This window comes from Hyla sarda, chromosome 3 (assembly GCF_029499605.1).
Source record: "Hyla sarda isolate aHylSar1 chromosome 3, aHylSar1.hap1, whole genome shotgun sequence".
NCBI classification, from domain to species: Eukaryota; Metazoa; Chordata; class Amphibia; order Anura; family Hylidae; genus Hyla; species Hyla sarda.
This window is the reverse complement of record NC_079191.1, coordinates 128,245,221-128,256,397: the sequence shown is the minus strand read 5'-3', so window position 1 is coordinate 128,256,397 and position 11,177 is coordinate 128,245,221. Positions and strand designations below refer to the sequence as shown.

At 45.7% G+C, this 11,177-nt stretch overlaps 1 protein-coding gene across 1 annotated transcript in view; it reads left to right on the top strand.

The window, feature by feature from the left end:
* The first annotated feature begins 3,700 nt into the window (after window positions 1-3,700).
* Window positions 3,701-11,177, top strand: part of SSR3 (signal sequence receptor subunit 3) — a 9,316-nt gene continuing 1,839 nt past the window's right edge. Inside the window, exons 1-3 of the mRNA XM_056563177.1 lie at window positions 3,701-3,956; window positions 6,098-6,224; window positions 10,898-10,996. Of these exons, the coding sequence (XP_056419152.1) occupies window positions 3,797-3,956; window positions 6,098-6,224; window positions 10,898-10,996 (386 nt within the window). The 5' untranslated portion in view covers window positions 3,701-3,796. The remainder of the gene's footprint in view (window positions 3,957-6,097; window positions 6,225-10,897; window positions 10,997-11,177) is intronic.

Genomic DNA, 11,177 nt, shown 5'->3' with positions numbered 1-11,177 from the left:
AGGGGAGGGGATGCACGGCTACAGAGGGAGCCACTCCCCCCAAATTTGCACAGCAAAGAAAAAAAAAACTGAAAATGTAGCCAGCACCTAAACCCAATACACGGGTGCACGCTGCTGTGGCAAGTACAAAACATGTAAAAAAAGAAAATGGCAGCAGCACACTTGGTCAACAAAATGGAGGCTCTTAGCGCACTTTTTGATCAAAACGTGTCCCCCATCCACCACGCGGAGGTGGCCTCTTATCGGATGGGTCCCTAAACACTCACCTACCTCAGGCTGGGTGACATGTTGGATCCACTAACGATCCAAACCACCTCCTGTGAAAATAGGGGAGGGGATGCACGGCTACAGAGGGAGCCACTCCCCCCAAATTTGCACAGCAAAGAAAAAAAAACTGAAAATGTAGCCAGCACCTAAACCCAATACACGGGTGCACGCTGCTGTGGCAAGTACAAAACATGTAAAAAAAGAAAATGGCAGCAGCACACTTGGTCAACAAAATGGAGGCTCTTAGCGCACTTTTTGATCAAAACGTGTCCCCCATCCACCACGCGGAGGTGGCCTCTTATCGGATGGGTCCCTAAACACTCACCTACCTCAGGCTGGGTGACATGTTGGATCCACTAACGATCCAAACCACCTCCTGTGAAAATAGGGGAGGGGATGCACGGCTACAGAGGGAGCCACTCCCCCCAAATTTGCACAGCAAAGAAAAAAAAACTGAAAATGTAGCCAGCACCTAAACCCAATACACGGGTGCACGCTGCTGTGGCAAGTACAAAACATGTAAAAAAAGAAAATGGCAGCAGCACACTTGGTCAACAAAATGGAGGCTCTTAGCGCACTTTTTGATCAAAACGTGTCCCCCATCCACCACGCGGAGGTGGCCTCTTATCGGATGGGTCCCTAAACACTCACCTACCTCAGGCTGGGTGACATGTTGGATCCACTAACGATCCAAACCACCTCCTGTGAAAATAGGGGAGGGGATGCACGGCTACAGAGGGAGCCACTCCCCCCAAATTTGCACAGCAAAGAAAAAAAAAACTGAAAATGTAGCCAGCACCTAAACCCAATACACGGGTGCACGCTAAGAGCCTCCATTTTGTTGACCAAGTGTGCTGCTGCCATTTTCTTTTTTTACATGTTTTGTACTTGCCACAGCAGCGTGCACCCGTGTATTGGGTTTAGGTGCTGGCTACATTTTCAGTTTTTTTTTTCTTTGCTGTGCAAATTTGGGGGGAGTGGCTCCCTCTGTAGCCGTGCATCCCCTCCCCTATTTTCACAGGAGGTGGTTTGGATCGTTAGTGGATCCAACATGTCACCCAGCCTGAGGTAGGTGAGTGTTTAGGGACCCATCCGATAAGAGGCCACCTCCGCGTGGTGGATGGGGGACACGTTTTGATCAAAAAGTGCGCTAAGAGCCTCCATTTTGTTGACCAAGTGTGCTGCTGCCATTTTCTTTTTTTACATGTTTTGTACTTGCCACAGCAGCGTGCACCCGTGTATTGGGTTTAGGTGCTGGCTACATTTTCAGTTTTTTTTTTCTTTGCTGTGCAAATTTGGGGGGAGTGGCTCCCTCTGTAGCCGTGCATCCCCTCCCCTATTTTCACAGGAGGTGGTTTGGATCGTTAGTGGATCCAACATGTCACCCAGCCTGAGGTAGGTGAGTGTTTAGGGACCCATCCGATAAGAGGCCACCTCCGCGTGGTGGATGGGGGACACGTTTTGATCAAAAAGTGCGCTAAGAGCCTCCATTTTGTTGACCAAGTGTGCTGCTGCCATTTTCTTTTTTTACATGTTTTGTACTTGCCACAGCAGCGTGCACCCGTGTATTGGGTTTAGGTGCTGGCTACATTTTCAGTTTTTTTTTCTTTGCTGTGCAAATTTGGGGGGGGTGGCTCCCTCTGTAGCCGTGCATCCCCTCCCCTATTTTCACAGGAGGTGGTTTGGATCGTTAGTGGATCCAACATGTCACCCAGCCTGAGGTAGGTGAGTGTTTAGGGACCCATCCGATAAGAGGCCACCTCCGCGTGGTGGATGGGGGACACGTTTTGATCAAAAAGTGCGCTAAGAGCCTCCATTTTGTTGACCAAGTGTGCTGCTGCCATTTTCTTTTTTTACATGTTTTGTACTTGCCACAGCAGCGTGCACCCGTGTATTGGGTTTAGGTGCTTGCTACATTTTCAGTCCTTTATGTAAGCGCTTTACCAAAATTAAATATACCTGTGAGCCAGAAATCTTGCTGATTAATAGGGTATCAAATACTTATTTTATTAAGTAAAATGCAAATCAATTCATAACTTATTTGAAATGCGTTTTCTGGATTTCATTTGTTATTATTCGGTCGCTCACTGTTCAAATACAGTGGTCTCTCAACATACGATGGTAATCCGTACCAGATGAACCATCGTTTGTTGAAACCATCGTATGTTGAGGGATCTGTGCAATGGAAAGAATAGGAAGTTATACTCACCTGTCCCCGCAGCTCTGGACCGTCACCACTGCCCTGGATGTCACCCTCCATCACTGTCGCCACGTCCCCGCTGCTCCGGACATCTCTGCTTCCCCGGGATCCTCGCTCTCCGTCGCCGCCATCACATCACTACGCACGCCGCTCCTATTGAATGACGGGACAGCGTGCGTGGCGACGTGATAACGACGGAGAGCGCCGGCGATGCAGAGGATCCCGAAGAGGACGCTCCGGAGCCCCGAGGACAGGTAAGAGACCATCACCGCAGCACATGGGGCACCGTAAACGGCTATCCGGTGGCAGCTGAAGCAGTCTGCGCTGCCGGATAGCCGTTTATGCAATGGCCCCGACATACAAAAGCATCGTATGTTGATGCTGCCTTCAACATGCGATGCCCTCTGAGAGGCCATAGTATATTAAAACAAACGTATGTCGGGGTCATCGTAGGTCGGGGGTCAATATAAACCTACCATTATATCATAGACTGTTCATTTCTTTGTCGGTGTTGCCAGCACTGGTCAGGCATTAGAGCTGTTATTATAAGCTGCCATACCATGCCTTGTAGGGCAGTTTCAGTTATCCTAAATTGGCAAAATGACCTTTCTATTCACCTGTACTGTATGAAAATTAGCCTCAAGGTAAAGAGGCATGTAGGTCACCCGCTGCTGAAACATAGAAGCCTCTATTCCTGTCCATAACCCCTGGATAACTGTGTCTACCCTACAAGACATGGTATGGCAGCTAAGAATAACTCTCAGTGGTTAAATATCCTAAATTATGATGACAGGCTCCCTTTACGACACGTTGCATTATTATGACCATAACTACACCAAAAGATGCGCTGTGTGAACTAAGGTCAAACAACCACCCAGGGCAGGCAGTGCAAGAAGCTTTATCTCTAAAACCCGGATCAGGGAGGCAACCAACACCCCTCTACATCCTCAATAACACTTCCTATCATTACAGTCAACAGCGTCACTCTAGTCCAGTGTTTCCCAACCAGAGTGCCTCCAGCTGTTGCAAAACTACAACTCCCATCATGCCCGGACAGCCTTTGGCTGTCCGGGCATGCTGGGAGTTGTAGTTTTCCATCAGCTATAGGCACCCTGGTTGGGAAACACTGCTCTAGTCACACGCCTCTGTCAGGTACACGTAAGCCTTTGGTTGGCACATACGTTGACTGGCGGAAGCTCCGCCCACCAGTAGCTCTTCCGCTTCCGGTCTGCTAATGCTGTCGTATCAGTAGTGAAGTGTAGTGACGGGGGCCGAGCAGGGTCAGTCAGAGTGAGACGTGTCGCTTTCCTCTCTCCTTCCTTTCCGATCATGGCTCCTAAGGGCAGCAGCGCCAGCAACAGCGTCAGCAGCAACAACAAGCAGCAGTCCGAGGAAGATCTGCTCCTCCAGGACTTCAGCCGCAACCTCTCCGCCAAGTCCTCCGCTCTGTTCTTCGGCAATGCGTTCATCGTGTCCGCCATCCCGATCTGTAAGTGTGAACGGCAGCCCATTCATCCTATAGACGTGGCATGATGGGGGTGCAGCTCCTAGCTGAGGGGTAGCAGCGCTATATGTGGAGTGTATATAGCAGCACTATATGTGGAGTGTATATAGCAGCGCTATGCATGGAGTGTATATAGCAGCGCTATGCATGGAGTGTATATAGCAGCGCTATGCATGGAGTGTATATAGCAGCGCTATGCATGGAGTGTATATAGCAGCGCTATGCATGGAGTGTATATAGCAGCGCTATGCATGGAGTGTATATAGCGGCACTATGCATGGAGTGTAAATAGCGGCGCTATGTATGGAGTGTATATAGCGGCGCTATGTATGGAGTGTATATAGCGGCGCTATGTATGGAGTGTATATAGCGGCGCTATGTATGGAGTGTATATAGCAGCGCTATGTGTGGAGTGTATATAGCAGCGCTATGTGTGGAGTGTATATAGCAGCACTGTGTGGAGTGTATATAGCAGCACTATGTGTGGGGTGTATATAGCAACACTATGTGTGGGGTGTATATAGCAGCACTGTGTGGAGTGTATATAGCAGCACTATGTATGAAGTGTATATAGCAGCACTGTGTGGAGTGTATATAGCAGCACTGTGTGGAGTGTATATAGCAGCACTGTGTGGAGTGTATATAGCAGCACTGTGTGGAGTGTATATAGCAGCACTATGTGTGGAGTGTATATAGCAGCACTATGTGTGGAGTGTATATAGCAGCACTATGTGTGGAGTGTATATAGCAGCACTGTGTGGAGTGTATATAGCAGCACTGTGTGGAGTGTATATAGCAGCACTATGTATGGAGTGTATATAGCAGCACTATCTATGGAGTGTATATAGCAGCATTATGTGTGGAGTGTATATAGCAGCACTGTGTGGAGTGTATATAGCAGCACTGTGTGGAGTGTATATAGCAGCGCTATGTGTGGAGTGTATATAGCAGCGCTATGTGTGGAGTGTATATAGCAGCGCTATGTGTGGAGTGTATATAGCAGCGCTGTGTGGAGTGTATATAGCAGCGCTGTGTGGAGTGTATATAGCAGCACTGTGTGGAGTGTATATAGCAGCGCTATGTGTGGAGTGTATATAGCAGCGCTATCTGTGGAGTGTATATAGCAGCGCTATCTGTGGAGTGTATATAGCAGCGCTATCTGTGGAGTGTATATAGCAGCGCTATCTGTGGAGTGTATATAGCAGCGCTATCTGTGGAGTGTATATAGCAGCGCTATCTGTGGAGTGTATATAGCAGCGCTATCTGTGGAGTGTATATAGCAGCACTGTGTGCGGAGTGTATATAGCAGCGCTGTGTGCGGAGTGTATATAGCAGCGCTATGTGTGGAGTGTATATAGCAGCGCTATGTGTGGAGTGTATATAGCAGCGCTATGTGTGGAGTGTATATAGCAGCGCTATGTGTGGAGTGTATATAGCAGCGCTATGTGTGGAGTGTATATAGCAGCGCTATCTGTGAAGTGTATATAGCAGCGCTATGTGTGGAGTGTATATAGCAGCGCTGTGTGTGGAGTGTATATAGCAGCGCTGTGTGTGGAGTGTATATGGCGGCGCTGTGTGTGGAGTGTATATGGCGGCGCTGTGTGTGGAGCGTATATGGCGGCGCTGTGCGTGGAGCGTATATGGCGGCGCTGTGCGTGGAGCGTATATGGCGGCGCTGGGCGTGGAGCGTATATGGCGGCGCTGGGCGTGGAGCGTATATGGCGGCGCTGGGCGTGGAGCGTATATGGCGGCGCTGGTCGTGGAGCGTATATGGCGGCGCTGGGCGTGGAGCGTATATGGCGGCGCTGGGCGTGGAGCGTATATGGCGGCGCTGGGCGCGTAGCGTATATGGCGGCGCTGGGCGCGTAGCGTATATGGCGGCGCTGGGCGCGGAGCGTATATGGCGGCGCTGGGCGCGGAGCGTATATGGCGGCGCATAATTACTGGAAAGATTAAGATTTTTAATAGAAGTAATTTACAAATCTGTTTAACTTTCTGGCACCAGTTGATTTAAAAAAATAAGTTTTCCACCGGAGTACCCCTTTAACCAATCATTTGTATCGAGTATTTCTATTTCATGTCATTCCTTATCCTTTACCTAATAGTTTGTCATTGTTCCTTCTCAGGGCTGTACTGGAGAATATGGCACATGGATCTGGTCCAGTCTGCTGTTCTGTACACAGTGATGACTCTGGTCAGCACGTACCTCGTGGCCTTCGCTTACAAGAATGTGAAATTTGTTCTTAAGCACAAGTAAGTATTTTATGTTCCAGTGTCAAATGGCGAATCCACTAGAACTGCCTAATAAAGTGTTATTAATGCACTGTGTGCGGATGATCATTTAAGAAAACGTCCCAAGCTGTGCGCAAAACATGTGGCCCCCAGCATATGCAACCATGCCATACAGTTGTGTGCGTAATTTATTTACTCTTCTTCTTCTAAAAAAAAAAGTTTTGGGTCCCCCCCAGGATCCACTTTTATTAACTCCTTAAGGACGCAGGGTTTTTCTGTTTTTGCATTTTCATTTTTCCTCATCACCTTCTAAACATCATAACTCTTTCAATTTTGCACCTAAAATTCCATATGATGGCTTATTTTTTGAGCCACCAATTCTACTTTGCAGTTACATCAGTCATTTTACCAAAAAATCCACTTTTTAATTTGACCAAAAATTCATTGTGCGACAAAATTGAAGAGAAAATGTCATTTTGTAACTTTTGGGGGCTTCCGTTTCTAGGTAGTACATTTTTCAGTAAAAATGACATCTTATCATTATTCTGTAGGTCCATATGATTAAAATGATACCCTACTTATATAGGTTTGATTTTGTTGTACTTCTGGAAAAAATCATAACTACATGCACGAAAATGAATGTTTAAATTTGTCCTCTTCTGACCCCTATGACTTTTTTTATTTTTCTGCGTACAGGCCGGTATGAGGGCTAATTTTTTGTCACGTGATCTGAAGTTTTTAGCGGTACCATTTTTGTATTGATCGGATTTTTTGATCACTTTTTATTCATTTTTTCATAATATAATAGGCAACCACAAATACGCTATTTTGGACTTTGGAACTTTTGTGCACGTACGCCATTGACCGTGCGGTTTAATTAATGAAATATTTTTATAGTTCGGACATTTCCGCACCCGGTGATACCACATTTTTTTATTTACAGTTTTTTTTATGGGAAAAGGGGGGTGATTCTTACTTTTATTAGGGAAGGGGTTAAATGAGCTGTATTAACTTTTCGTTTCACATATTTCTTTTTTTTTTTTTGCAGTGTTATATCCCCCTCTAGTGGCTATAGCACTGCATGCACTCATCTGCTACACAGATCATTGCAGTGCATTAACATGGCAATGATCAGTGTTATCGGCGGTCGATTGCTCAAACATGAATTTCGGGCTTGGAGCAATCAATCGCCGATCGGACGCGCAGGAGGCAGGTAAGACACCCTTCTGCTGTGTCCTAGCTGATTGGGACATTGCGATTTCACCGCACTCAGCCCAACTGAGCTGTCGGGAGTGCATTTTTGTTACTTTAGATAGGGCGATCAACTTTGAATGCCGTATGTAAAGGATTAAGAGTGCGCGGCACAACGATCTATGCTGCACGCTATCAGCCCAGGGTCCCAGCTTTCATTAGCCACCGGGACCGACCCGCTATGACCCCACGTTATAGACCCCGGCGTCACCATGCGTTACAGACCGGGCGCAGGGCGTACAGTTACGCCCTGCGTTCTTAAGAGATTAAGGAGTGTAGGCAATCACACTTTTAACTTGTTAAGTACGCAGGGCATATATGTGTGCCCTGGTCCAGTTACCGGCGTTTAAAACACTCTTACGGGCTTAGCGTGCTTTTAAACCCGGTGGGTCTTGACTGCTTGGACCGAGGGTTAATGCTGGGCATCACCGATCGGGCCGATGCCCGGCAATAACCCTTTAGACACCTCACTCAAAGTTGAATGCGGCGTCTAAATTGAAAGTGAAACCTTCCCGGCAGCTCAGCGGAGCTGAATGGGACCATCGCAATGAAATTGTGATGTCCCGGTCAGTTGAGGATGGTTGGAGCGCCCTTACCTGCCTCCTCACCATCCGATCGCTGCTCTGCTGATCCAGGAAGCTTCAGGAGGCTGGAGCAGCAGAGCACCGATAAAGCTGATCTATGCTATAGTATATGCAATCAAAAGATTGCATGGTATAGTCGGGGCTAAATTAAAAATAAAGTTAATAAATGTGAGCCCCTCCCCTAATAAAAAATTTTAATCCCCCCTCCCCCCCCATTTCCTGTTTTTCTAAATAAAATAATGTAATAAAAAATAAAATAATCACATGTGGTTCCACCGTGTGCGTAAATGTCCGAACTATTAAAATATAAGGTTAGCTAAACCGCACGGTCGATCGCGTACACGTAAAAAATACCAAAGTCAACTTCATATACCATAAAAAGATGTAAGAAGCGATCAAAAAGTCCCATCAAAACAAAAATGGTACCGATAAAAACTACAGACCACAGCGCAAAAAATTAAGCCCTCATATAGCCATGTAAGCAGAAAAAATAGTTATAGGGGTCAGAAGATGACAATTTTAAACATTCTAATTTTTTATGTATTTTTTTTTTTAATTAGTAAAATAAAATAAAACCTACATAAATTAGGTATCCTTGTAACCGTATGGACCTACAAAATAAAGATAAGGTGTCATTTTTACCGAAAAAGTGCACTGTGTAGAAACGGAAGCCCTAAAAATTTACAAAATGGTGTGGTTTTTATTTAATTTTTTTTTCACCCCACAAATACGTGTGTTTTTTTTTCATCGCAGATTGTTATAAAATAAGTGATGTCATTACAAAGTACAATTGGGGATGCAAAAAACAAGCCCTTATATGGGGCCTTTTAAAGGGGTACTCTGCCCCTAGACATCTTATCCCCTATCCAAGTCACGAGGGGGCGGGCCCGTGATGTCTCGATACTCCGGCCCCTGTATTGCCCGTCATCAGACACTGAGCATTCTTCACTCCGTGCAGCTGGTTAACGGGGGTGCTGCAGGAGAGATCGCAGGGGTTCCCAGCGGTGGGACACCCGCGACCAGACATCTTATCCCCTATCCTCTGGATAGAGATAAGATGTCTGGTGGGTGGAGTACCCCTTTAAGGGGTTAATACGGGGGGGGGGGGGGGGGATTTAAATTTGCTGGTGTTTTGCCAATATAAACCTTATGGCTACCCAGCATATACAGTCATGGCTGTAAATGTTGGCACCCCTGACATTTTTCACGAAGATGAAGTATTTCTCACTGATTGCAGTAACACATGTTTTGCTATACACATGTTTATTCCGTTTGTGTGTATTGAAACTTGATCAAAAAAAGGATTTAAAAAAAAAAAGCAAATTGGACAAAATGTCACACCAAACCCCAAAAATGGGCTGGACAAAATTGGCACCCTTAACTTAATATTTGGTTGAATATTCTTTGGAAAAAAATAACTGAAATCATTTGCTTCCTATAACCATCAATAAGCTTCTTACACCTCACAGCCGGAATGTTGGATCACTCTTCCTTTGCAAACTGCTCCAGGTCTCTCTTATTGGAAGGGCGCCTTTTCCCAACAGCAATTATAAGATCTCTCCACAGGTGTTCAATGGGATTTAGATCTGGACTAATTTCTGGCCACTTCAGAACTCTCCAGCGCTTTGTTGCCATCCATTTCTGGGTGCTTTTTGACGTATGTTTGGGGTCATTGTCCTGCCAGAAGACCCAAGATCTCGGACCCAAACCCAGTTTTCTGACACTGGACTGTACAGTGCGATCCAAAATCCATTGGTAATCCTCAGATTTCATGAAGCCTTGCACACATTCAAGGCACCCAGTGCCAGAGGCAGCAAAATAGCTCCAAATCATCATTGAACCTCCACCATATTTACCTGTAGGTACTGTGTTCTTTTCTTTGTAGGCCTCATTCCGTTTTCGGTAAACAGTAGAATGATGTGCTTTAGAAAAAGCTCTGTCTTGGTCTCATCTGTCCACAAGACATTTTCCCAGAAGGATTTTGGCTTACTCAAGTTCCTTTTGGCAAAATGTAGTCTTGTTTTATGTCTCTGTGTCAGCAGTGGGGTCCTCCTGGGTCTCCTGCCATAGCGTTTCAGTTAATTTAAATGTCGACGGATATTTTGCGCTGACACTGATGCTCCCTGAGCCTGCAGCACAGCTTGAATGTCTTTGGAACTTGTTTGAGGCTGCTTATCCACCATCTGGACTATCCTGCGTTGACACCTTTCATCAATTTTTCTCTTCCGTCCACGCCCAGGGAGATTAGCTACAGTGCCATGGGTTGCAAACTTCTTGATAATGTTGTGCACTGTGGACAAAGGGAAATCTAGATCTCTGGAGATGGACTTGTAACCTTGAAATTGTTGATATTTTTCCACAATTTTGGTTCTCAAGTCCTCAGACAGTTCTCTTCTCCTCTTTCTGTTGTCCATGCTTAGTGTGGCACACAAACACATAATGCAAAGACTAAGTGAACTTCTCTCCTTTTTATCTGCTTTCAGGTGTTATTTTTATATTGCCCACACCTGTTACTTGCCTCAGGTAGTTTAAAGTGAGCATCACATGCTTGAAACAATCTTATTTTTCCACAATTTTAAAGGGTGCCAATCATTTTGTCCAGACCATTTTTGGAGTTTGGTGACATTATGTCCAATTTGCTTTTTTCCTCCCTTTTTCTGGTTTAGTTCCAATACACACAAAGGGAATAAACATGCGTATAGCAAAACATGTGATACTGCAATCCTTTTCTGTGAGAAATACTTCATTTTCTTGAACAATTTCAGGGGTGCCAACTTTTATAGCCATGACTGTATTGTGTAAGCAGTGAGAGCTTTTTATAAGATTATACTTTGTGTGAACTTGGACTTTCCTTTTCAGGGTGGCTCAGAAGCGTGAAGATGCTGTCTCCAGGGAAGTAACCCGCAAACTATCTGAAGCTGACAACAGGAAAATGTCTCGTAAAGAAAAAGATGAAAGGTAAGAGGCCTGGACATCATCTACATATGCTGATCAGCCAGAACATTGAAGGGTTACTGTCATTACATAAAACTTTTGACATGTTACTCCTGAGTCCCGCTGTGATAGCTAGTTAGAAGTTGGGCAAGAGAGCGCTAGCATGCAAATTGCTCCTTGGCTGTCAATCAAATCTGACCTTTAC